The sequence below is a fragment of the Streptopelia decaocto genome (genome assembly GCF_964273445.1).
Source record: "Streptopelia decaocto genome assembly, chromosome: 19".
In the NCBI taxonomy this organism is placed as follows: domain Eukaryota; kingdom Metazoa; phylum Chordata; class Aves; order Columbiformes; family Columbidae; genus Streptopelia; species Streptopelia decaocto.
In genome coordinates, this window is record NC_138674.1 from 215,572 (window position 1) to 239,686 (window position 24,115).

At 64.9% G+C, this 24,115-nt stretch overlaps 4 protein-coding genes across 16 annotated transcripts in view; 2 read left to right on the forward strand and 2 right to left on the reverse strand.

Moving 5' to 3' along the window:
- The first annotated feature begins 139 nt into the window (after positions 1-139).
- SMPD2 (sphingomyelin phosphodiesterase 2) lies at positions 140-4,930 on the forward strand. Of its 7 annotated transcripts, none has more exons than XM_082069499.1 (11): positions 140-391; positions 1,556-1,631; positions 1,956-2,052; positions 2,426-2,514; positions 2,629-2,722; positions 2,798-2,887; positions 3,217-3,299; positions 3,469-3,601; positions 3,670-3,774; positions 3,859-4,015; positions 4,206-4,930. In XM_082069499.1, exons 2-11 carry the CDS (start codon positions 1,579-1,581, stop codon positions 4,547-4,549), a joined length of 1,245 nt encoding a protein of 414 aa, XP_081925625.1. In that variant the 5' UTR covers positions 140-391; positions 1,556-1,578; the 3' UTR covers positions 4,550-4,930. The 7 variants fall into 7 exon arrangements, with proteins under 7 accessions (XP_081925625.1, XP_081925627.1, XP_081925621.1 ...); XM_082069501.1 differs by lacking the exon at positions 2,426-2,514 and adding an exon at positions 2,349-2,425 and having other exon boundaries at positions 140-354; positions 1,553-1,631; XM_082069495.1 differs by having other exon boundaries at positions 140-354; positions 1,553-1,631.
- A 2-nt stretch (positions 4,931-4,932) lies between these two features.
- MICAL1 (microtubule associated monooxygenase, calponin and LIM domain containing 1) lies at positions 4,933-16,245 on the reverse strand. Of its 7 annotated transcripts, XM_082069488.1 has the most exons (28): positions 15,277-16,245; positions 14,304-14,423; positions 14,094-14,161; positions 13,516-13,720; positions 13,163-13,440; positions 12,231-12,438; positions 12,012-12,128; positions 11,764-11,862; positions 11,530-11,685; positions 11,230-11,330; positions 10,678-10,935; positions 10,175-10,290; positions 9,966-10,092; positions 9,639-9,711; positions 9,256-9,406; positions 8,998-9,185; positions 8,779-8,888; positions 8,648-8,698; positions 8,478-8,555; positions 7,977-8,145; positions 7,807-7,889; positions 7,233-7,692; positions 7,048-7,115; positions 6,782-6,880; positions 6,566-6,659; positions 6,382-6,481; positions 6,176-6,249; positions 4,933-6,086 (listed from the first exon to the last, which is right to left on the reverse strand). In XM_082069488.1, the coding sequence occupies exons 5-28, from the start codon at positions 13,421-13,423 to the stop codon at positions 5,956-5,958; spliced, it is 3,372 nt and encodes a 1,123-aa protein (XP_081925614.1). In that variant the 5' UTR covers positions 13,424-13,440; positions 13,516-13,720; positions 14,094-14,161; positions 14,304-14,423; positions 15,277-16,245; the 3' UTR covers positions 4,933-5,955. The 7 variants fall into 7 exon arrangements, with proteins under 7 accessions (XP_081925614.1, XP_081925615.1, XP_081925617.1 ...); XM_082069489.1 differs by lacking the exon at positions 14,094-14,161 and having other exon boundaries at positions 14,304-14,418; XM_082069491.1 differs by lacking the exon at positions 14,094-14,161 and having other exon boundaries at positions 9,256-9,403.
- LOC309448191 (small ribosomal subunit protein eS10) overlaps positions 14,989-24,115 on the forward strand; it is a 242,828-nt gene continuing 233,701 nt past the window's right edge. Inside the window, exon 1 of the mRNA XM_082069508.1 lies at positions 14,989-14,996. The gene's annotated coding sequence lies outside the window, so the exon portion shown is untranslated. The remainder of the gene's footprint in view (positions 14,997-24,115) is intronic.
- On the reverse strand, positions 16,609-21,668 carry LOC309448187 (inositol 1,4,5-triphosphate receptor associated 2-like). The gene is made up of 14 exons (XM_082069502.1): positions 21,608-21,668; positions 21,459-21,505; positions 21,056-21,132; positions 20,840-20,903; positions 20,486-20,561; positions 20,209-20,236; positions 19,461-19,601; positions 19,224-19,355; positions 18,823-18,970; positions 18,309-18,361; positions 17,682-17,732; positions 17,505-17,587; positions 17,305-17,415; positions 16,609-16,834 (listed from the first exon to the last, which is right to left on the reverse strand). The coding sequence occupies exons 2-14, from the start codon at positions 21,472-21,474 to the stop codon at positions 16,675-16,677; spliced, it is 1,140 nt and encodes a 379-aa protein (XP_081925628.1). The 5' UTR covers positions 21,475-21,505; positions 21,608-21,668; the 3' UTR covers positions 16,609-16,674.

Here is a 24,115-nt window from a genome sequence, read left to right on the forward strand (position 1 = left end):
GTCCTACCGGCAGGAAACACCCGCCAAAGCCGCGCTCACAGCTCCGCGGCCCGTTCCCCCGACCCGGCCCCGCCCGGGAACCGCCCCGGGACGGCCCAGCCGCGCCGGCCCCTTCCCCTCTGCTCCCCGCCCTCCCCTTCCGCGCCGCTGCGCTGCCGGGACGGGTAGTCCCGCGGCCCCGCTCCTTGCCCGGCCCCGCTCCTGCTCCGGCCCCGCTCCAGGTCCGGCCCCGCTCCAGGTCCGGCCCCGCTCCTGCTCCGGCCCCGCTCCTTGCCCGGCCCCGCTCCTGCTCCGGCCCCGCTCCAGGTCCGGCCCCGCTCCTGCTCCGGCCCCGCTCCTGCTCCGGCCCCGCTCCTGCTCCGGCCCCGCTCCTTGCCCGGCCCCGCTCCAGGTCCGGCCCCGCTCCTTGCCCGGCCCTGCTCCTTGCCCGCCCCGCTCCAGGTCCGGCCCCGCTCCTTGCCCGGCCCCGCTCCTTGCCCGGCCCTGCTCCTTGCCCGGCCCTGCTCCTTGCCCGGCCCCGCTCCAGGTCCGGCCCCGCTCCAGGTCCGGCCCCGCTCCAGGTCCGGCCCCGCTCCTGCTCCCGCTCCGCTCCTTGTCCGGTCCCGCTCCGCGCCCCACCATGGTTGCCGCTGCTCCGCCTGTTGTTCGTTCCGCCCGATGCTCCGCTTCCCCCGTCCCAGCTCCGCTTGTTGCTCCTTCCGCCTGTTGCTCCGCGCTCTCGTCCCCGCTCCGCCTGTTGTTCGTTCCGCTTGTTGCTCCGCTCCCCCCGGCCCGCTCCGCCTGCGGCTCGGTTCCGGCTGTTCGTTCCACCTGTTGCTCCGCGCTCCCGTCACGGCTCCGCGCTCCGCTGCCCGCACGGTGCCGCGGGGAGCTCGGGGTGGCGGGGGGAAGCGCCCCGGGGGCCTCGGCCCCGGTAGGAGACGCCGGTGTTAGCGCGGCGCGGGGACGGGAGGAGCCGTTCGGTAACCCCGCCGGGGCAGCAGAGCCCGGCTGCCCGCACCCCCTGCCCGCACCCCCTGCCCGCACCCCCTGCCCGCACCTGCTGCCCGGCCCCGGCATCCCGGAGCCCCAGCTTTGCTCTTTTGCGGTTTTAAACTGTACAATCCGCCCCGGGATGGGCACGGCAGAAGCGGGGCGGGCGGCGTCCGCGGCGAACAGCGCGGGGGCTGCGCCGGGGGCTGCGCCGGGGGCTGCGCCGGGGGCTGCGCCGGGTCCCTCGGGCTTCGGGGTGCACAGAAGTGCCCGGGGGTGGCCCACGCCCGTGCCTCGCAGCACCGCTTTGAAACTGGGATTTACTGCCCCTCCGGAACACGACTCGCTGACAGACAAAGGGTTTGAGCCACATCTCTGGCCTGCCGGTGTCCCCTTCCATGGGATGGAGAGGTCACCTGTGTGGTTTGGGCACATGGGTCCCTGTTTGGGGACAGGTTGGGGTTTGGGATGGGCCTTGCAGGTGGAAGAGGAGGGGACGGTGTGGGCCTTGCGCCAGCTCCCTATGGCTGTCGCCGCAACCTGCTCCCCGCAGGAACCCCCTCTGCCCTGCCTTTCCCTACAGCTCCTGCAAAGCCCTAGTGAGCGATGGAGGAGGGAGATCCCACGCTGCGGCTCCGTATCTTCGATCTAAACTGCTGGTGAGTCTGGAGTTTGTCAGGGCTGTGTGGGTGGGGGTGGGGACACCTGCACTAGGAGAGGGGTCCGTCCATGGAGTCACGTTTGTGTCCTCTTCGTTTTGGGGTCCCACCACTGTCTCAGCTCCAGATGGTCATGAAGTGCTTGGCTGGGTAGCATCCCCTGTCCTGCTCCCCCAGAGGAGGATGAGCTGCTCCCCCAACCAGGGATCACCTGCCTCAGTTCTGCAGCCTGGAAAAGCTGTCCCCAAACAGCTTCTCTGCACCTCTCCTTTGTCTCCATCATGCTGTTGCTCCAGGCTGTGACATCCGACCCCTCTCCTGCAGGGCCATCCGGTACCTGAGCAAGCGGCGGCAGGAGCGTGTCCAGCTCATTGGGGACATGCTGCGCCGGGACAGCTTCGACCTGGTGCTTCTCCAGGAGGTGAGGGCAGCCCATGAGCTGAGCGCGCCCGTTCTCAGGCCGTGAGCTGTGAGATGAGTGTGCCCGTTCTCAGGCCGTGAGCTGTGAGATGAGTGTGCCCGTTCTCAGGCCGTGAGCTGTGAGATGAGTGTGCCCGTTCTCAGGCCGTGAGCTGTGAGATGAGTGTGCCCGTTCTCAGGCCGTGAGCTGTGACATGAGTGTGCCCGTTCTCAGGCCGTGAGCTGTGAGATGAGTGTGCCCGTTCTCAGGCCGTGAGCCGCGCGTGCCTGTTCTCAGCTCATCCCGCTGTTCCCCAGGTGTGGAGCGAGCAGGACTACAGCGACTTGAAGGAGAAGCTGCGGGGCTGCTACCCTTTCTCCCATTACTTCCACAGGTGAGAGGGGCCAGGCCAGCCCCTGACCAGCACCATCCCTGTGGCTGTGCCGCAGCCTTGGTGTTTGCCACATGGAAACGCTGGTGCAGGTGCTGTAGGTCACCTGTCACTGGAGAGCGGGATCTGGGGAGCCCCCTTGCTCGGCGCTGGGGGGAGGCAGAGGAGGGACTGCGCTTCCTCACTGTGCTTTTCCCCTCCTGCAGTGGGGTGATCGGCAGCGGCCTCTGCATCTTCTCCAGGTTCCCCATCCTGGACACTCTCCTCTACCAGTACTCACTCAACGGGTACCCCTACATGGTGAGTGGGGCGGGGGCGCGTGGCTCCACAGTGCCTGGTCCCACAGAGCCTCACCAGCTCCCCTTCCCTCGGCAGCTCCAGCACGGGGACTGGTTCTGTGGTAAGTCCGTCGGCCTCATCGTCACGAAGATCTCCGGCATTATCTTCAACGTCTACGTCACCCACGTGAGTACCTCAGGGAAAGACCAGCACGGTGGGGGAGACAAGTGGCCCTACCTCTCCTTCGCTGTCCCTGTGCTTTAACCCCTGCTCTGTACTGTCTGTCCCAGGACCACACGCTAATTGAATGAAATATTGTTCTGGAGGGGGGCTGGGAGGGCCACTGACCCACAACCGGGCTGTAAAGCGTCCCAGGCTGTCCTGGGCAGAGGTCAGATGAACACAGCGCCCCAAAGGGACCGTCCGGAGGGGCTGGTGGGTTTGCAGCGAGCCTGGGAGCAGAGCAGGTGCCGGCACGGGGGTCACAGCTGCTTTGACCACCCGCCTCTCACTAGCTGCATGCCGAGTACTGCCGGGAGAAGGACGTCTACCTGCCCCACCGCCTCGTGCAGGCCTGGGAGCTGGCGCAGTTCATCCGGTGAGCAGCCACGGTGTCCTGTGGGGTCCCCCGGCTGTGGGTCCCCAGGGACTGCACAGTCACCCCTGCCCCAAGGCTTGCACTGCAGAGAGCTCCCAGTTGCACCGGTCGCAGCCAGGAGTATGGGGAGCACTGTGGGCAAGGAGGTCAGGCGCCCTCGTCCCTGCAGACACACCTCGACGGCGGCCGATGTGGTGCTGCTGGGAGGGGACCTGAACATGCACCCCGGCGACGTGGGCATCCGGCTGCTGCGCGGCTGGGCGGGGCTGCGGGACGCCTTCGCCGAGGCCGCGCGCTTTGAGGTGCGTGGCAGGGCGTGCGGGGCCTGGGGCGCACCGAGAGCCACCCCCACCCAGGGTCTTGCTCTCAGGGCTGCGAGGACGGCTGCACCCTCATCCCGAACAACTGCTTCACCGCCAAGACAGAGCTGCTGCCCTTCCCGCAGGGCGTCCGCATTGACTACATCCTCTACAAGGTAACGGGGGCCCTTGGCCACCAGCTGCAGGTGGCAGGGAGGGGAGGGGAGACACCAGTGTGACTCATCTGTCACCGTACCCAGGCCATCTCCAGTGTCACGGTGAAGTGCGAAGAACTGAAGACCACCACAGGGACAGCCCCAGGCATGGACATCCCCTTCTCAGACCACGAAGCTGTGATGGCGACACTGCACATCCAGAGGCAGGGACAGCCTGTGGGTGACAACCTTGGCACAGCCGGTATAGTGGGGGGACACTGCTGGGGTGGGCTGGTGGATGGACCGATGGAGTCAGATGAAGACAGAATTTTTGGGGATGTTTCCTCTTGCTTAGGGCATCCTTTGGGGTGGATAGCACAGAGTGGTGGGGATGGGGAGAAGAAGGGGCACGGGCGGGTGCCAACCCTCTGAGCCACCCACGTCCCCTGCAGAGCCGACGCTGGTGGACGTGGTGACGGAGACGCGGACGGAGGTGGCGGTGGGGCTGCGTGCAGCGCAGCGGCAGCGTTACTGCACGGGGAGGATGGCGGTGCTGGCCCTGCTGCTGCTGCTGCTGCAGGCTGCGGCCGCGCTGGGCGCGCTGGCGGGGGCGGCGGCCGGGCAGCCCTTCCCCAAGCTCTCCTTCTCCCTGCTGGCCTTCCTGGCCATCGGTGTCCTCCTCCTCGCCACCGGCCTTCACCTCTTCCACACCATGGAGGTGAAGATGCTGCAGGGCACCGAGGAGCAGATGCGGATGGCGCTGCGGGCGCTGCAAGAGCGTCCCAGCGATGGCTGAACCTGGGCCATGGGTGGCCCACGACGTCCCCTCACCTCCATCCTGGCCGCTTTTGGTCCCTTTTTCTAGTTGACTTCTAGTTTTAGGCAACCAGTGCTGTGGCCAGCTCAGTAGCGCAGGTTTGACAGATGCCTCTCTGGGTGAAATTAAGATTTTTGGGGCAGATTAATCGCATCTGCCCCTGTGGGAACCATGATGGAGGCAGGTTTTAATTGCTGGTTTTTAATACACCCTTTTTACCTGGAATGACCTGCCAGCGTGGCTGAGAGTCTCAGCCTCCCCCTGCTCGGGGCAGCCTTGAGGGCTCCTGGTAAAAGCTGATGACTGCTCTGGCAACCAGATTTGACTTGGGTAGAAAATAAAGGTGGTGTTTTAGCCCTGGGTGCTGGGTTGGGGAGGCTTTATTCAAAGGGAGGTGGGGGGGTCACAGCAGGTTGACAGGGCTGGTACAAATGAAGGGCAGAAAGGAGGGTTTGGGGAGGCACTGAAAGGCCCAGGGCTGAGCATGGGGGTGTCACCCGCACCCAGGACCCCTGTGCCCAATGCAGCTGGGGCTGCCATAAGCACCGTTAAGCCATGGAGGCCACCCACAACCATCGCGGAAGGTCTGTGCAATGGCCAGTGTGGCATTGCCAAGCAGGAGAAACCCCAAAAGGGCAGAGAGGACACAGACGCCAGCGTCCCTTGTCCTTGGTGTCACACGGTGCCAGCCCTGGGCACAATCCCCTCTAGGAGCTGCTGGACAAACAGGCCCTTCCCCAGCCTCGGGTCCTCGCAGGACAGTTTCTGACGCTGTTTTCCTGCAGCAGCCGGGGACAACACGAATGTGGCACCCGAAAGCAGTGATGGGGAGCGGCGGGATCAGCCCAGTCTGTCTTGCCACCGGCTAGGACAGATGTTCCTTGAAGAGATGCGTGTTCTGGGCTGCAGTAATGTCCTGGGTTAGGACGGATGGCTGCAGCCGGGAAGGACGTCCCGGCGTGGCTCACAGGAGCTACTCCTGACGCTGCTCCTCCACATTTGGCATCTCCATTGTGACCCGCCTGCGGTAGCTCTGGTCACATCCTTGCTGCTGCAAGCAAAGCCCTTCAGGACACAGCACTGGCTGGGTGGCAATGGAACCCCCTGCAAATCTTGTTTTCAAGCAAGCACAAGGCCAAGGTGATCCAGCCAGGTGCACGGATACCTCGCTGCACCCCAAAGCCGGGGTGTGCCTCGGTGTTCACCCACGTGGGTCTGGCCCCTCCACGGCAGGTTTGGCAAGCGGGGACCTGGATTCGCTGCAGCAGCTGCCTGCAGGCAGCTTGGGCAGCACCACCTTCAGAAGCAGCTCAGGGTGATGCTCTGGGGGGGATGCCCACTCATCCTCCCCAGGGAGGAACCAGCAGGTGTTGAGGCCACAGGGATCAGGCCCGCAGCTCGCTGAGCCGCTTCTCCTCCTGGATGTGGATGAGGACATTGCGCTTGTTCACCACCTCCAGCAGCTGTGCCAGGATCTCCTGCTCGGCCGCACAGTCTTCTGGTGTCTTGAGGGATTCTGAGAGAGCAGGGGGCTGGGTGGGCCACAGCCCCAGCCCCAGTACCCCCACCACGCACAGAGACCCCCTAGCATGTGCCAACACTCACCCTCCATGTTCATGTAGCACCGGAGCTTCTGGTCAAGCTGCCACTGCTGCTCCTCCAGCTTCAGCTCCTGCACCCTGTGGGGAGGAAGGGGGTGCTGGGCTCAGGGGCCGGGGTGAACCGAGCCCCCCACCACCCACGGAGCATCCCCCCCCACCGCCCACACAGCATCCCCCCCCCCGCCCACGGAGCATCCCCCCAGGCCTTACGCGATCATCAGGTCTGACTCCTCAGACATCAGGCTGTTCTTCTTCTGGACCAGGTACAGCAGCTGGTTCATCCACTGTGTCTTCTGGTCAGCTGGGTTGCCTGCAGGGTGGAGGGGGGTGTGTGAGTGGGGTGCAGACCCCCCCATCCATGGGGGTCGTGGTGCCCACTCCACCCTGGCCTTACCGTCCTCATCCCGCAGCAACTTCTCTAGCTTGATGCCCTGCTGCTCCAGCTCCCTGAACGTCACCTCGATCTCCTCCAGCCGCCTCTGGATGGCCTAAGAAGGAAGGGCAGTGCTTGCCGTGGGCCAGCACCTCCCAGCGCACGGCCACCAGCAGCAGGGTGGAGGGGATGGGGATGGCACCGGGCCGGGGACGCAGCGCTGCCCCGCAGGGTTACCTGGGCTTTGCAGAACCTCTTCATCTGTGCTTCCCTGGCCCGGCGGGTCAGCGTGCGCTTCCAGGTGGGGTATTTCTCCTCTTCCCCCAGCTCCAGGCACTGCGAAGGGACGGTGACAGGCAGCGGGTCAGTCCGTGCACCGGGCACCTCCTGCCCTGGCAGCACAGCAGAGCCGGACCCGGTGCCTCGCGGAGAGGAGACACTGGCAAGAGCCCCAGCCACCTCCCCGGCTGGTGGGGCCGCTGCTGCTCAGGGAAAGCACTCACTGATTCTGCCATGATGCCAAGGTCTGTGCCTTCCTCCTCCTCTTCCTCACTGTCACTCTCCTCCAAAGCTGCTCAAAAAAAATGACCATTTTGGGCTAGTGCCTTATGAGCAAGACAGGCATGGCAGGGCACCAGCAAGACCTACAGCCCTGCTCAGCCAGAGACTCCAGCTCGCTGCCACCTACCTTCTTTCTCCATGGCCGTTTCCTCATCCTCCTCCCAGATACCTTGTTCCCGCCACAGGGCAGGGAGGGCCTCAGGCGCTGCTTGGAGCCGCAGACGAGCGGGCTTCGGCGGCGGCTCGGGCTCCGCTTCGGTGGTGAGGAGGTTCAGTGTGGACAGCTTGAGCTTCTCCAGGGGTGTGAGGATGATCTTCCTCCTGCCCCTGCCCTCCTCACCCTCTTCTGCTGCCCCTCGGGGCTCCGCTCCGGGACCTTCCTGCTCTCTGGCATCCCCCCCGGGCTGTGCCAGCAGCTCCTGCTCCTCCACATCCACAGTGTCCTCAGCATCCTCCTCCCCCGCTGCCCTGGGCTCTGTCCCTGGCTGTGGGGCTGCTAGTGGGGGCTGCAGGGGGTTGGGTGCCCCCTCCTTGGGGGACACACATGGTCTCCCAGCACTTGAGGGTGGGCGGGCAACAGCGGCATCCTGGGGCAAAGCCACAGCAGAGGGGTGATGGTGATGCAGCGGGGGACAAGCCCAACCACCCCCTTCCACTTTCTGCCTTTCCCCCATCACCTGTGGGGATTTATGGTGACTCACCCCCTCAGGCAGTGGCAGGGGCTCATCCTGGGGCAGTTCCATACCAGGAGGGTTGGGGGAGTGAAGTGAGCAGTAAAAATGACCTGGACAGGGGGACACAAACCTGTGTGATGACCTGGAAGGTGGAGAAGCCTTGCCCCAAGCATCCCCTCTCCCAGAACCCGCCTCACCGTCCTCCTCGTGGAAGGCGTAGTCGCCCAGGCGCAGGGTGGCCCCGCAGCGCTGGCACTGGAAGCAGCCGCGGTGGAAGAAGCGTCCCTCGGCGCTGGCGCGCTCCAGGATGTAGACACGGCGGCCGCAGAAGTAGCAGGCGTCACTGCTGTCCCCGTGGGATGGTGGCTGCAGGGGGACAGGACAAGCTGGGGTGGCACCAGCTGCTGGCACCCACCTTGCCCCAGGGCTTTGCTGGCCGCTCGGGAGGGGTCACAGGGGCTTTTCCCCTTTTGCAGAGATGGGTCGGGGTGCTCAGGACGTGGTTGCTGGCACCAGCAAGGGAGCGGCACGTCTCGGCTCCGGAAAACCAGTTGGGTCAGGAAACAGGCAGGGAGGAGCCCGGAGCCTGTGGGCGTTCGCCTGCGCAGCCCTTGGCTCAGCCCCGCCAGCCCCCGGTGCCTGCCAAGCACCCACCGCCCGGAGCTGGACCCCCACCCCGGGGTGACACGAGGACCAACCTGCCCCGGGTCTGTGGCGGCTGTTTGTGGTGGCTCGCCGGCACTGTCCGGAGCGTCTCCATCCAGCCCTGCATCCAGCTACGAGCAACCCAAGGGGAGGGTCAGCCCCTGCTCCCCCCAGGGACACTGCGCCTCGGTCAAGTACCCCTGGGGTGCCCGGGCAGACTCACCTCCATGTCCCTGCGGGTCCTCTTGGCCTCAGCATCTTTCTGGGCACTATCCTGCAAATACCAAGGGGGTGGCTAGGATGGGGAGGGCGCATGGTTTTGGGGTGTCTTCAGGGTCTGGGTTGGGCCCTCACCTGGACGCGCTTGTGTGCCAGGTTGCGGTTCTTCTGCAGCTTGCTGAGGAAGAGGATGGCTCCTCGCGTACCCCGGGGAGACAGCGGCTTCTTGCTGAGCTCCTCGGCCTCTGCGCAGAGGGGACACAGCCACGCTGCGGCAACCCACCCTACAAAGGTGGGAGCACCCAGCCAGCCCTGGCAGGGCTTGGGGTAGGACCAACCCCCAAAATCTCACACCTGGGGAAGTCTTGAAAGCTTCGTAGAACTGGCTGAGGTAGGTGATGAGCCCCAGGCGGCTGGGCTCTGCCATGGCCGCCATCTCGGCACTAGAGAGGACAGGCTGGATGCCCAGCTCCTGCTCTGCTGTGTCCAGCATCATCTGGTGGGTCCGGATGGGATCCCGGGGATCCACAGAGTCCAAATCCCTGCGAGGAGACACGGGCACGGTCAGGGTGGGCTCCGCAGGGGGGCTCGGGGGAGGTCCTGGGCACTCACACCAGGTCGGGGCGGAAGTGGTGGACGAGGGCGCAGAGGGCCAAGCCGCTGGTCCAGGAGGTGGTGAAGTTGGTCACTGTCACGCCGCGGTACCCGGCCGTGCTGGCCTGGCACCAGCTCAGCAGCTCTTCGTAGGCATCTCCAGAGACTGCTGAGGAGGCAGAACACGTGTCCCCAACCCAAAGAGGCAGGGGACAGCCCCCGCCGCTCCCCCCTCCTGGCATCGGTGCTTTAGCGGGGAAGGCGTCCCACGGGAGTGACACGAGACTCCCCACAACCGTGCTCGAGAAAAGAAGGATGAGGAGGAGGATCAGGGCAGGAGCTGCTCTGACATGGGCTGCTGGGGGGAACAGGGGGTCCTGGCACTGGGGAGCTGCTCCTACCGGTGCTGAGCCGGTTGTCACTCCTCCTCTTGTGGTCCACCTCCACCATGCCCACGAGGTAGAGGTCCCGGACCTGCCGATGGGGACACACCAGTGGCAGGTCACCACCTGCACAGAGCCAGCACAGGGACCCGATCCCGGCAAGGGGGACATGCAGACAGCCCCACACCTCCCACCTCTGCAACAGGCAATGCATTAAATGCCCTGGAGACCAACAGCTTCAGCCTCGCACCCCCTGGGGACAAGGGACACCCTTGTCAGTGTCACCCTGAGCAGCAGGGAGGCTGAACTGGACGGCTGCCCCGCAGTAGCACCTGGGCCAGGTACCTGGCTGGGTTTGATGGCTTGCAGGTTGATGTTGGGGTAGCGCGTGGCGGGGTCGATGCTGTACTGGCTGATGTTTTTGTTGGTGTTGTCTGGGGAGGTCTGCGAGAGGTGCTGATAGATGCTCTCCCTGGGTGCAAGGGACAGGGCTGGACTTGGTGCCACCATCCTTGACTGGCCCGGGACCAGCCCGGTGGGATGGGGACACTCACCTCTCGGCCAGCACCTCCAGTGGGGGGGTCCCGGCCGCCCACCGCCGCACCATCCACGCTGCGTCGAAGGCGGCGAGGAAGCCCCTGGCCACACCGGTGCCCAGCGGCCAGAAGGGCTGTGGAGGGAAAGGCAGAGCCAGGCTGGAGCCGCGCGGCCGGTTGGGGCGGCTGGGAGGAGACGGGGAGCTGCCGGGCTTGGCCGGGGATGAAAGTGGGGAGCAGCGACAGGACGCGCAGACACAGGACAGGTGTCCTGGCTGCGTCTGGGGAGGAGCTGGGCTGCTCCTCCACCCTGAACCCACCCCAGGTGTCCAGTGGGGCTGGGGAAGGGGACAACCCCACCAAAGCACCTGCTACTGGGATGGGGGAGCCTGCCCCAGGGGTGGGGAGCACTGGGCAATCAGGGCAAGACACACTCAGGGAGGGCGAACATACTGTGAGCAACGCGTCTCACTGGGAGAGGGAAGAGCGAGGCACACGGGGTCTGCCAGCTGGACGCTCACCTCCACCAAGCAGTCGCCCACCAGCCCCAGGAGCAGCCGGGCCCCGTTGTGCTCCCGCACCAGTGCCGCGTTCTCTGAGCGCGTCATGCAGGTAAAGTCGAACATGTCGACGTCCGGCAGGTCCCGGTGGTTGAGGGCAAACTCCAGCTCAGGCAGGCGGTAGTTGGTGGAGAAGTTGGCGGCTTCTTTGGCGTAGCTGAGGAGAGCGTCTCGGTTCACGTTCTCTGGAGCCAGGAGGCTCTCGATGTCTGCTTTGTCCTGCAGGGATGGAGATGGGGGGGGGTGAAGCTGGCTGGATGCAGGGGGTGGTGTTTGCCCCCAGCCTGGGTGCAGCCAGCTCTCAGGTGATGCTGTCCTGCTGGGTTTGGGGCTCTTAAGCCCCCAAAAGGAGATTTTCCCCTGGCACAGACCACCAGTACAGGCAGCAGTTGCTGAAGCCCCCACCATCCCAGGAGTGCACAGTAAAACCACTGCCCATGATTTGCATTCCACCACCCAGGGCTTCATCTGCCCATGGCTGTGGGACCCTGGGGCTGGATCCTGCCCCCTCACCTGGAGGATGACGCCCTTCTTGATCAGGCTCTGCTTCTTGGCCGTCATGACGAAATAGTGAGTGTCATCCTTGTAGTAAACAATGTTTTCCAGGTCGATGCCTGGTGGTGGGGAAGGGGCTGAGCTGAGCCACAGGGAGTCCCTGCACTGGGCTCAGCCACCAAACGTCCCCTGCTACAGGGCACCATGTGGGGACATGCATCCCATCACACAGGGGACATCCCAGGGCTGTGTCTCCAGTTGCACTGGGGAGGATGGGAAGCCCTGGGCACCCCCCACCCCGGGGCTGGGACCACTGACCCGTTTTGTTGTAGAGGTTCTGGAAAAACTTCTGGTTGTAGATTCGGGCCACGCCGCTGATCTCAGCCACCTCCACCTCGGCGCGGCTGTGGCGGTTGATGAAGTTGGTGGTGATGCCAATGGCCAACTTCCCCCGTGTCTCCTTGCGCTTGAACCCTGCGGGATGGGACAGGTGTGAGCCCCCACCCAGTCCCTCAGAGCGGTCCCGGGGGTGCAGGGACCCACTGCCGTCACCTTCGGGGACAAATTTGCCACCACCAGCTGAGATGAGGACATCAAACTCGTAGTTGCTGAGGGGAGAGGAGCCGGGCTGCAGCACAGCCCGCCAGCCGCCTGCGGGGAGAGGGACAGTCACAGACGCGCTGCACCTCCCCCCAGGAAAGGCAGACCTGGGGGAGCACAGGTACCGGGAGACCAGAGCGGCCACTTGCAGCCCTGTCCTTGTCCCTGGGGATGCCACCCGCCCCACAGCGATGCCTCACCCTGTCCACCTGCCTTGCCCACAGGCGGGACGAGGCCCTTGAACTGCACGCTGACGTGCACCTCCACCCCCAGCAGCAGAGCCACCTTCAGCAGGATCAGCTGGAGCTGCCGGATACCTGGGAAGGGAGAGGAGGCACCTAGGGCTGCACCCCCCGATCCCCGGGCTACCTACAAAGGGGGGACCCCAGGGTTGTGGAGCTTGGGCCCCCCAGACTCACTGATGTGGTCCAGTGTGCCGGTGCAGAAGCGCCCGTAGAACTTCTTGGCGCCCAGCGCCCGAAGGTCGTGGATGGTGAAGGGCCAGAGGTGCAGGACGTTGTTGCGGGAGAAGGAGTCGCGCTTCTCCAGCAGCACCACGCGCGCGCCCAGCAGCGCCAGCTCGATGGCCGCCCGCAGCCCACAGGGACCGGCCCCCACCACCAGGCACTGCCGAGGGACGGGCCCGTGAGGGGGACGGGCACCCCCAGGAGCAGGGTTTGGGCAGATCCCCAAGGCGCTCGGCACCACCACAAGCAGCATCTCCCCCTCTTGCCTCAGGCTGCAAGCACTGCTGCTCCCTGCAAAGCGGGGTCCCTGTGGGGTGCCCCCCGCCCCCCCCGATGGCCTGAACCTTGCCTTCCCACGGGGCAAAGGCAGCAAAGTGCTCGGCAAGATAACGTGCGCGCAGCCGGGGATGGGGAGGTTTCACCAGCAACAGTCTCGTCTCAAAACCAGGACTCAGGTTTGATCTCCTGCAAGCCCCTGCATAGGGCTGGGGGGACAATGGGACACCAGCAGTGGGGACAAAAGCCACCAGCCCCAGGACAGGGGGACAGAAACAGTGACCCCAGGGAAGCATCCTATCCTGGCGTGCTCCTGCCCTCCAGAAAGGGCTCACAGGTCTCTCTGCCCCTTTGCAGCCCTCACGGGACGTCCCCAGCGAGGAGCAGCCGGGAGGAGGAAGGAGGCTGCTGGTGGGGTGGCACTGAGGTGGCACCACGCCATGGGGAGGGGAGTCATACTAATTAACACCCTGTCCCATTAAACCCTATCAACCTCCCATCCTGCACATCCTGCATCCTCCTGGGGTGGGGGCCAGGCTGCCCCAAGGGATGCTTTCACCCCTGGGGACAAGGAGGGACCCAAACCCCAAGCCCCATGTCCCCAGTACCTTGGTGCTGGCGCAGGCTGTGCCCTGGTCGTAGTCTTTGTGTCCGGCTTTCTTATCCAGTTTGCTCCACAGGGCCTTGGCACTCCAGGAGTTGAGGGCAGCCCGGAGGCCACGGTAGAGCTGCAGCCCGCTGCCCTGCAGCCCCAGCTGCCGGCACAGCTCCCCGAAGCAGCCCAGCACCTCCCGGCACTCCCTGGCACGCAGGAACCTCTCGAACGTGGCGTGGGCCGGGTTCCCCGGCTCGTCAGCCGGCACGCTCATCCTGCTTCACTGGGCAGCTGGTGGGGGACGGCACAGCTGAGTGTGGGGGGACCCTCCTGGACCCCTGTCCTCACACCCATCTGATACCAGACCTGGTGCCTCAGCATGAGGTTTCCCAGCCACAGGTGTTGTTGGGGGACGATGCTACTGAAATCGGGGCCCCTTCCGGCAGCGGCTGGTGGAGCCTCCCTGGGCGCTGCCCCCAGTGAGCCACCGTGTCACCCGGCTCGGTGACGTCAGGGGAGGGGACGGGGAAGGCTGCGGTGGCAGCGAGCGGCTTCCTCCACACACGTGTACCTGTGGCAATCGAGAGCAGAGCAAAGTGCTTCGGAGCAAAGACACCACTTCCTTCTGGGGGAGCAACAAGGAGCGGGGTCCTGGCCGCAGGGACAAACTGCAGCTGCCCCAAAACCCAGCAAGAGCCAGGCCTGGGACGGGAGGGAGCAGGACTGGACCCATCCCACCAGCCTGATTTTTGCAACGGGATGGGGGTGAGTTTTCCCTGCACCTCTGCCACCCGTACAGCAGGGCGGAAGCAGATGAGCACAGAGGAAGCACCCTTAGGGAAATGAAGAAAGCCAAACCAGTATACAAATGGCCAAGGAACGTATGGGAGGAGGGGTGCAGCACATCCTCCACAGGCAGCCCAAAACCCCCTTTCCCCTGGCACCTCCTGGGGGACCAACATTCCTTGCATCTGCTCCAGCACCATCCCATACCACCTTCTGTCTTGCCAACCTGAGCACGACGCACAGAACTTTGGCCTTTCCAGCTGTTGTTGCCAAGCCCCAGGGTTGGAAAGGCTCCCCCAGCCCGGCAGAGCCGCGGCACTGCCAAGGAGGAATGGGTGGAAAAGCTCAGGAACCCGGACTGCTCCTACCTTTGAACCATCGCTCTTTGCCCTCCGCAGCTCGGTGTTACCAGCGGGCGCGCAGCGTCACCCCGAAGGGAGCAGCAGGATGCCAGAGGGGGAAGGACGCCCAGTCCAGGCCAAGCTGTCCTTGAAAGGGCAGGGAAAGGAGGCATTTGAGCCTGGGCTTACATTTCAGCTGGAAAGCCTGAATTCTAGCTGGGTTTCAAGTTTGGTCTCACTCCAGCAGCTTCTGACACCCGCATGGCACTGTGCAAGGACAGCTGGAGCCACTGAGGATGCAAAGCACTTCTGCGGGTCACCTTCCCTCCCAGCATCACAGCCAGGACCCCCAGCAGTTTAACCTCCTCCTTCCCGGGCAGACACCAGCACAAAGCATCCAGCTGGAGCAGGCACCCCCCCCCGATCCCTAAGGGGTGGGGACGGGCAGGGAGATTGGCTGGCTGACCCCGTGGAAACCTTCTCTGATTCGGCCGAGTTTTAATCCTCAGAGGGAGCAAGAAAAAACCCCTGTCAGCTCCTGTAGTTTAAGCTGGGGAGAGGGGTGCATGGGCACACTCAGGGTGACCCCCCCTTAGCAAGCCCAGCGGCAGAGCCCAGGGGCTGGAGGGGAAAAGCAGCAAGGACAGGGCGGGGACGGACCCCGCTGCCCCCCGGAGAGGGTCTGGGAGGGGGCAGCTGGCGACAAAGCGCTGCCGCCACGAGCGAGCAGCCCCGCTCGGCATCCCGGGGACACGCGCACGGCGGGGCTGAGTGCTCCCCCCACCATCAGCACCCCAAAAACACCCCTTGGTTTCGGCACCCCCCCCCGCTGGCGCAGCAGGGCGGGGCCGGGCCGATGCTCGCCGCGGGCGGAGGGACCGGCCGGCGGGATGCTGTCCCCTCCCTGCCCGCATCCGAGCGGAGGGACACGGGGCTGGGGGCAACGGAGCCTTGACCCCCCCTCTCAGCGGTGCTCTGCCCATCCCATCCCTCCACTCACCTCCAGAGCCTCTCGGAGGGGGAAACTGAGGCACAGCCCGGGCGGGGCGGGGCTTCGGGCTGCTCGCAGCCGGGCGAGGGCGAGCAGGAAACGGGCTCCGTCTCGGCGAGCAGCTGCGGCCGGTCCTTCCCCTCCTCCCCTCCCCCCGGCCGGGGACCCAGGCGTCCGGGCTGCTGGAGGGCGGTGCTGGGAGCGGGCGGGGCGGGGGGCCCGGGGCCCCCGGCTTTGTGCTGCCGCGAATGTTGCTGCAATTTGGGCTCTTGCGGTGCTGGAGGCTGAACCTCCCCTCGGCCCCCCCGCCAGCAGCAGCTGTGCCCTCCCCGGCCGGGAGGTTTGGGGCAGGGATGCACAGCGGAACCCCGGCTGGGTTTTCTGAATTTGGGGCGAGAAAGCGGTCTTCTTGCAAAGCAAACTGAAAAATTCAGGTGATGAAACAAAACCACTTCTCCTTGTGGCCCGGCTTTGGCCACCACACCGTGCTTCCCCCGCAGCCAGGAACAGAGGCCAGGAGGGAGCGGCGGGGGGGCGCCCGCTCAGCGCCCGACCCGTGTCCCAGAGCACCGGGGCCCTCGTGGAAACCTGGAATGACGTCTGCGCCCGGGTCCCGTGTTTGGGAACGGCCCCGGTGGGACGGAGGTACCTTGGGACAGAGGATGGAGCTGCCGGGGTCGCCGGAGATCACTCCTGGCTGGGTGCTGTCTTGGGGTTTTCTGGCGCAGAGTCCTCAGGGTGCTGCTGGCCACTTGCCGAGGAGGGTGTCACAGCAAAGGGCCTCACGTGCCCGTGACACACGGGTACAACCTGCCACGAGGCTGGGGATGGTGACTCAGGGACACGGGGCGGGGGTGATGTTGGCTGCGCGTGAGTCACCCGTGGAGGTGCGGCGGAGCCCACCCGCAGCTCAGGGCTGCGAGAGGCCGGGGCAGCTGCATCAGGGCGTCTGCGTCAAAGCAGGCAAGTTTCCCAGGCGCAGCTCCCTCTGTTTGTGCCATGGGAAAGGCTGAACGCTGACCCCGCTCCTTCCAACCCCAGCTCTGTCCCTCAGGCAGCAGCAGGGAATAGGGATGTGGGAGCTGGAGGGTGCCTGGCCAGCACAGGGGACACAGCTCTACCACAAAGCCACGAGCTTTGTCCCCAGCACAGGAGACACATGGTGACAGCCCTACACCCTTCGGCGTGCTGAGAACAGGCAAACTCACAGCACCAATGAAGGCTGCTGCTGTTCTGTGAGCCCTTCCCACCCATAAGGGTGGCTCCAACCAAGCCTCGGATTCTAGCAGAGGATATTCTTCCCTGCTCCAGCATTAAAATTCCCCCATTTTTCCTCCATTTTTATTATTCTAGGGTTTTGGTATTTTACAGTGTGGGGAAGAAGCAGTCCCTCCCCTCCTGCTCCAGCTAGGCCTTGGGAGGTGCTGCAGGCTGCAGCCGCTGCAGCTCCAGGATGCGGACGAGGAGCAGGAAGGCGATGCTCAGGAGAAGCAGCCAGAAGAAAACCCAGTAGTGCTGTGGGAGGAAGAGCCACGGCCGCCACAGCTCCACAGGGGACCCTTTGGACCTGGGGAGAAGGCGACCGCAGACACTCATCATCCAGGGGGGAGAGCAGATCCCACCCCACCCCAGCTGGGTATGAGAAAGGTGTTTAACTCAACCCCAAACCTCACTGCCCCTTTCGCAAACCCAAATAAAGCAAGACCAGGGAGGGCACAGGTGACCCACAATGCACGGGGAAAACTGAGGTAGAGCAGGGTTGAGCTGGACCCACAAGGATCAGACTCCAGCTCCCGACCCTGCACAGGACAACCTCAAAATTCACACGCTTCTCAAACACTGTCAGGCTCCCTGGGGAGCAGGTTCCAGTGCTCCAGCACTCTCTGGTGAAGAACCTTTTCCTCATGTCCAAGCAGCCAAACACCACCCGGCCTTCCATCAGCAACCCCGAGCCCGTTTCCCATGTGTTGGCCACTATGGGAGCCCAGGGAGCCCAGCAGCAGGGGGGGTTCTGGGCACACACAGAGCACTGCTCACGTCAGCCCAAGCTGCTCCAGCTCCTTGTCCCCTGCACTCAAACCTCTGCCGTCTGCCTCGGTCACTGGCTCCCCGGTCACGGCACCGCTCTGGCCCTGCAGCCCCAGCTCACTGCGGGGGAGGGAGAGAACGGGGTCTGTGCTGCCCCCATGGCCAGCGGCAGACAGGGCCACGGCCTCCCCACCGCCCGGAGCCGGTACCTCTGGGTGCTGGGCTGGCTCTGGGCTCCCTCCCTCGCCGGCTCCCCGGCTGGGGCTGCTCGGCTGTCCGGGCTGGCACCTGGCTGGGCACCGAACGTGGGGGCATCACGGGGAGCCAGACCCCCAGGAGCACTGGGGACATGTGTCTGACAGCCCGTCTGTCCCCCCCGTCCTTACCAAGAGCTGCTTGGGGATGACGGCGATGCTGACTCTGCGGCGGGCAGACCCCTGCAATGGAGGGGCCGAGGCTGAGCACTGTGCCGGCTGCCTCCGCGTCCCCTTCCCTCCCCATCGCCCCCCTGGCACAGGCAAGGGACACCAAGGAAAACGGACACTGCCAGCCTCGCAACAGCCCTGGCACTACAGGGAAAGCCGGAGAGATAGCGAGATGGGGGAAGATCAAAGCCAAGAGGTTTGTGCCTGTCTTTACTGCTTCAAGCCATGCTGGGGGCGCTGCCTAACCCCCCTCGAGTGCTCCCCTACCTCTTGAGCTGTAGGGGAATCAGTGCCGAATTCGAGCTGGTGCTATAGAACAGCCAAGCCTGCAGCTCTTGCGCTATGACCCTGCAACGCAGAGGGACCTGCCTGAGACCTCCCGGACCAGCAGCCCCCAGCCCCAGAGCCCCCGAGGCCGCCCCTACGTTTTGCCTCATCCCAGAGTGTCTAGCAGACCTTGCCTGCAGCAAGCAGCTGGCGAGGTGGCATTGCCAGGGACTAGCGGGTGCATGGGGACCACTGGACAAGGAAGAGTGGCAGGGCACAGCAAGGTGGTGGCTCTAGGGTGACTGAATTGGGGCCAGTTACCTGCTGGAATGTTCGCATCAGGGGGTGAGGCCTCAGCCGTGGCTCCATGTCATCTGGGAGCAAAGAGAAGCAGCTTACATCACCCTCAAAAATTAAGATGGGGCTGATACACAGCTGGTTGCAGACCTCCCTCCCATCGAATGTTGTCCTGGCCACATGCTCTGTGCTTGGCACAAGTGACAGAGGTGCCCCGGCTGGGGGGACCTTGTTCGTGTGTGTGGCCATGGCATGTGTGGGGTTGGGATCCGGAGACAGATCGTCCTCTGTGTGCGCCGCACCCCCAGCCGGGCCGTGGGACGGTGGCTCTGCAGCCAGCGGCACCTGCTCCCACCGCGGCTGCAGTTACACCAGCCCCACGCATTTGTCATCGGGTCCCAGCTGTCACCTGCCCCGGTCCCCAGCTCCCACAGCCGGTGCGGCGCAGGGTCACACTGACCTCCCGGGGGGGTTGGGGACCAAATCCGCAGGGTCACCCCGTGCAACCCCACGTGCCCAGCAGCAGAGCCCACCTCACCCTGGGTGTCCGCCAGCTGCCGGTTGCGGGAGTTCTGCTGGATCAGGCGCTTCATCTCCTCCAGCTCCGCGTGCTCCCGCATGTGGTGCCGCTTCAGGTTCTCCACGTGCTGGACCATCACCTCTGCTGCCCGGCTCATCCGGGCCTCCTGCGGCCAGGCGGGACGGGGATCAGACCCCATCTCCTGTCGCCAGGGACTCAGGTCCCTACCAGTCCCTCACTGTGCATCCCAAGGTGTCTCCACCCAGGGCAGCGGATGCAGCCCCTTCCTGCTCCCCAGGACACGCAAACGTGAGGTCAGCACCGCGAGGAGGAGGGCTGAACCCCGCGAGCCCAGTGACAGGTCCCCCCGCCGTCCCTCCCTCCCAGCCCTGGCACAGAGCCCCAGGCGACACTCAGACCTGATGGACAGCCCCCAGTTTCTCCGCAGCACTGGTTGCCCGTTCAACAGCGGCTGCCAGCACAGCCAGGCTGCGCTGCAGCTGCTCCAGCGTCTCCTTGCAGCCCGCGCTGGTGCAGGACGGGCCCAGCCGCTGTGGACAAGAGGATGGAGCTGCTGCAGACAGCACTTTGAGCTGTCCGAACCCCTGCTGGACGTCCCCAGCAGGTGCCAGCCCCCCGCCCTGCTGCCCACCTACCTCCAGGGCCGCGCGGCACTGCCCCAGCTCCTCCTGGATGTTTTCCTCCGCTGCATCCCGTGCCCGTTTCTCCACCTGCAGCCGTTGCCGCAGGGTGAACACATCACAGCGAAAAGCCAGGGCAAGGTGGGCAAAGGCTGCCTGTGAAGTGGGACCCACGGTGAAGGGGAGGCCACCAGGACCCTGCGCTGCTGTCCCGAAGGCACAGGCCCTCCCGGCACGTCACCAGCCAGGGCTGTGCTAAGGATAATTAGCGCTTGTCTTGCCCCAGCACCCATTGGGTTGCTGCATGCTAGGGACAGTCCCTGTGAGATGCCAGCCTGATCGGGACACATCCCCGGGGCAGCCAATAACACAAGGAAATCCCAAGCCCTGCTGGCAAGCGCACGCGCCCGGCAGACGCCGGCCCTTGCTGGAGGTCCCGGCTGACGGCAGAGCCTGACTCAGCCCTGGCACTTGCAGGAAAGTTATTTTTACTAGCATGGCTTTCACCACGTCCCTGGCTAAGGGCACCCTCAGCTGCAGAGCACTTCGTGGCACTGCCAGGCACGCAGGGGACGAGCTCATCTTGCCATGGAAATGCAGCTGCCTCCGAGTGCCAACAGCATCACCGGGAAGGGGACTTGCAATGCAGCTGCCAGGGACTGCAGTGCCTGGGGAGCAGCCAGGAGCAGGGCGCAGCCCCAGGGCTGAGCCAGCAAGCCATCCCTCCCTTTCCCAGCCCACCCACGGCCCCAGCAGCCCTCACCTCTATGTCCTGCTCTGTCAAAGCCACCCTGCAAAAAGAGATGTACTGTCAGAGATGGAGGGACCATGGGGACTGCATGCGGAAAATGCCCCTGGTCTGCTCCCATGAGTGCCAGGGCTGCCAGGCACCATCAGAAGTGGGGACCCAAGTGCCCCTCGCCTGGAGAGCAGCTCTTGTGGCACAGAAGAGCAGGCAAGTCCGATCCCTGGACCATGCGGTGCCTTGGGAACTCCCTGTCCTGCCGCCCCAGAGGAACACAAGCACTTGCTGGTCTCACCTGTGCAAGCCCAGCCTCTCCAGCACCGACAGCTCACTGGGAAAACTCAGCAGTGGCTCCTCCGGAGTTTCTGCACCTGCAGGGAGGCAATAACGCCATGGGAGAAACAATACATGACAGCTTTTGTTTGACCTTTCCTCCTCCCTCTGTCCTCCTGTCCCAGCAGGCGCCCGTGCTGTGGGACCAGCCCAGTTCTTCCCCCAGTATCAGCAGGGCTTTGGGTTCCCCCAGGGCTGGTCCCCCCTCCCCGTGTCCCCACTAAGAGAGACAAACCCCACCAGGCCACGCTGTTCCCATGCTCATCCTCAGCTGCTTGACACCTTCCCCAGCGGAACCCATCTGGGACTCACCCACCTTCCTCGGTGCCGTCACCGTCCCCGGGGCGCACAGCCAGCTCCTGCCCGCCCGTGCCTGGCACCTGGGGGCACAAGGGCACTGTCGGAGCAAACCCCTCCCTGCTGCTGGACACATCCCGAAACGAGCACCCCCGAGTGGCGGGGGGTCCAGCTGAACCCCAGGGGCTGGGAATGGGAGGGGTCCACCAAACTGTCGCCCTCCTCTCCCTCTCACCTCACTGACACGCTCCACGCTCTGCTTGCTCCTGGCCAAAACCCCATCTGGCTGCACCAGGGGGCTGCTCATCCTCCCTGGGGACAGAATGGGCGCTGGCACCAGGCAGCAGCGTGCCCTCCCCAGCCTGACACCGATTCAGGGGAGACCCCTAAAAACACCACCGGCACTGCTGCAGGCTCCGGGGCGCCGGCCAGCTGGTGCACCCCAAAATACCCCTGCAGGGTTCAGGGGCTGCAGCTGGGCTGGGCCAGGGCAGGGGAGGAGGGGGAGGGCTCCGGTGCAGCCGGGAGGCAGATCAGGGTCCTGGGGCCGGAGGGGTGTGGGGCTGCAGGCGGGTGCTGCCAGGGGAAGGGTGCAAAGCCACCCCTTTCTCCCAGCCCACCCCAGGCTGCCCCCTTACCTTCATCTGGAGCCATGGGGAGCTCGGCCAGCTGTGCCTCCTGCTCCCTGCAGAGAGAACCTGGGTGACCCCCAGAGAAACTCCGGCAGAAGGGGCAGCATCCCCCCTGTGCCCTCCCCCACCGCCCCTCGGTGGATGCTGCTCCGGACCTGGGTCCTTCCCGAGCATGCTCCGCAGCCCGCTCCGGCCCCGTCCTGCTGCCCCTGGCACCGGAGCAGCAGCCGCTGCAGAGCCTGCACGGAGGGGCTGTTGAAGCTGCTTCCAGCCAGCAGTGAGTCACCAGCCCATGCCCGGCCTTCTCCTCAGCACTTTTTTTCCCCCTGGCTGCCAGCAGCTCTCCCTGTGAGCTGCACTCTGCACAGGCACCAACAGACCGGCTGCCAGAGCCCGGGCACCAGCTCACATCGCTGCCATAGGTACAGCAGGCTCCCTGAAAGTGTGCTGGGATAGCCTTGCCACCCCAAATTCCTGTCCTGGGTGCAAGGAAGTCTGGCAGCTCTGTCGCATCCCTGCTGGGGCTGGCGCAGCATGCCGGGGACGGCAGGTCACCTGCGCACGAAGATACAGGAGTTTCCGTGCTAACAGCCCTCTGCAGTCTTGTGCTGGAGCTCAGCACCCAGCTGGGAAAGAGCTTGAACCCCTAAACTTTGCTCCTGGCTGTGGAAAGGGCTACAACACAGCTTCTCTCTCTCCTCCCTGCAAGTCTGATGGTCACACTCAGGAGCCAAAACGATGCTCGGTGCCTAAGAGCGGGGTGATGCTCCAGCCAGCCTCCTGCCTGCCTTCGCCGCCCCATCCCCTCCTCGCCGGCACCCGAGGGCGCCCCGTGCGCGTACCTGCGGGGCGAGCTGCTGGGCCGGCGCTGCGCCCGCTGCCGCTGCCGCCGCCGCCGGCCCGGGGCGGGGCCCTGCGCCTCCTCGTCCCCCTCTCCCAGCGAGGTCCCCGCCAGCGGCTTCATCTGCAAAGCATGGAGGCTCCAGGACCAGCACACCTATCATGAAAGACACGTATTAGCTGCGCGCAGATGGGAGAACGCCTCTAAATGTTATATTTTTAAAGTGTTTTCTCACTCAGCAGGAGCTCCAAGCTCCTCTGCTCAGCGTGGAGGCATTTGTGGGAAAAGAGGGGGGAGGCCTGCTGGGGTTCAGGAGATGCTGCTGGGATTCAGGAGGGCACGGGGCGAATGAGGAATTTGCTACGAGCCCCATAAGTGCGCAGTGCTGAGGGCGGACGCTGCCACGCGCCTGCCGCGGCTCCTCAGGAGCCACCAGGGACCAGCCGACTCGTCGCAGCAGCGCGCAACCTGGTCCCTGCTGCACGGGCAGACCCTGCTCATCTGCTGCAGCTCAGCCGCGCGGACACGCGCTCCCTGTCTGTGTTGTGTGGATGGAAATATGGAGACACGCAACTTGTTTGCCCGGCGTGGCATAAATAACCCCCGGGAAGCCAGACCGAGCACTTCCCCTCGTCTCGGCGACTTTACCAAACGCTCCCCAGGTCATTACCTGCTTGAACTTGTCTCAAGAAGCCGAAGGCAGACGCTGGGGCCACGCAGCTCGGAGCCGGCACTCGCGCTGTGGGCGCCCGGCAGACCCAGGGTCGGGGCGCTGGGTGCGGCCGGCAGACAGCGGGCCGGGGTGCCGGGCCCCACGCGGCACAGGCTGCTGGCGGCAGAGTCTCCCCGGAGCAGAGCGCGATCACATCTGTGGCAGCGGGAGCTGCCAGGGGAGCGCTGGACGCCAGAAGGCCTTTAAAGGACATGTTTAAAGGACGTGTGCGAGCGCGGCCGGGAGCTCCCTTTGCGGCCGGGGGCGGGCGCTTCGCAGGTGGCCAGGACACCTCTGCTCTCGGCGTGGGGTCAGATCCTGCACCTGCTCCTGGGTGGTGCTCAGGACCTCCACGGAGATGGGGATCCCCCCGTGCCTTCATGGGGGCACAGCACCGGGCTAAACTGGGTGGCTGATGAGGAGCCCCCTGTAGCATCGTACTGATGATGCAGAAAAGCTGCACTGCCCAGGACCCCCCTCACTCCTGCCCCTCGGGCAGCCCCACATTCCGCCACTCATCACCCTCAGTGGCCCTTCCCCTGCCCGACCCCTTTGCTCAAATCCATCACATCCTCCAAAGCCGCTTTCTTCCCCTGATGAGCTTACACGAGCCAGACCCGCTGCTCAGCGCTACGGAGGACCAGGCTGGCAGCTGCTCTTGGCCCCCGTGCCTGGGCACCCCGCTGCACTGCGAGGAGCAAAGCGGGTCCTTGGGGTCTGCAAATCTCATAATCCCCCGGAGATCGGCCGGCAAACACATCTCCAGCCCCGGGAGCCCACGTGCAGCTCCGAAGCGGGAGCTGAGCTGAGCCACCGGGGATGAGGCTCCCGACATGGCCACCAGCAACAGCCCCCACCAGCTCGGGCTTCCAACTCCCTCAGAGCCCCAGGGGTGGGTTTCCCCTCGGGACGAGCCCCTGCTGCTCGCACCAGACCCAAACCCAGAGCTGCTGAGACACCATCCGTCACCTCAGGGGAAGGGCAAGTCGCTGTCTTCCCTGTAACACGCACACCTGGCAACACAAGCTGTGGCGTGCATGATTAGCACCAATTAATGACAATTAGCACAACTTAAGTTCACATCACTAGCACCAGCAAGATACCAGACCG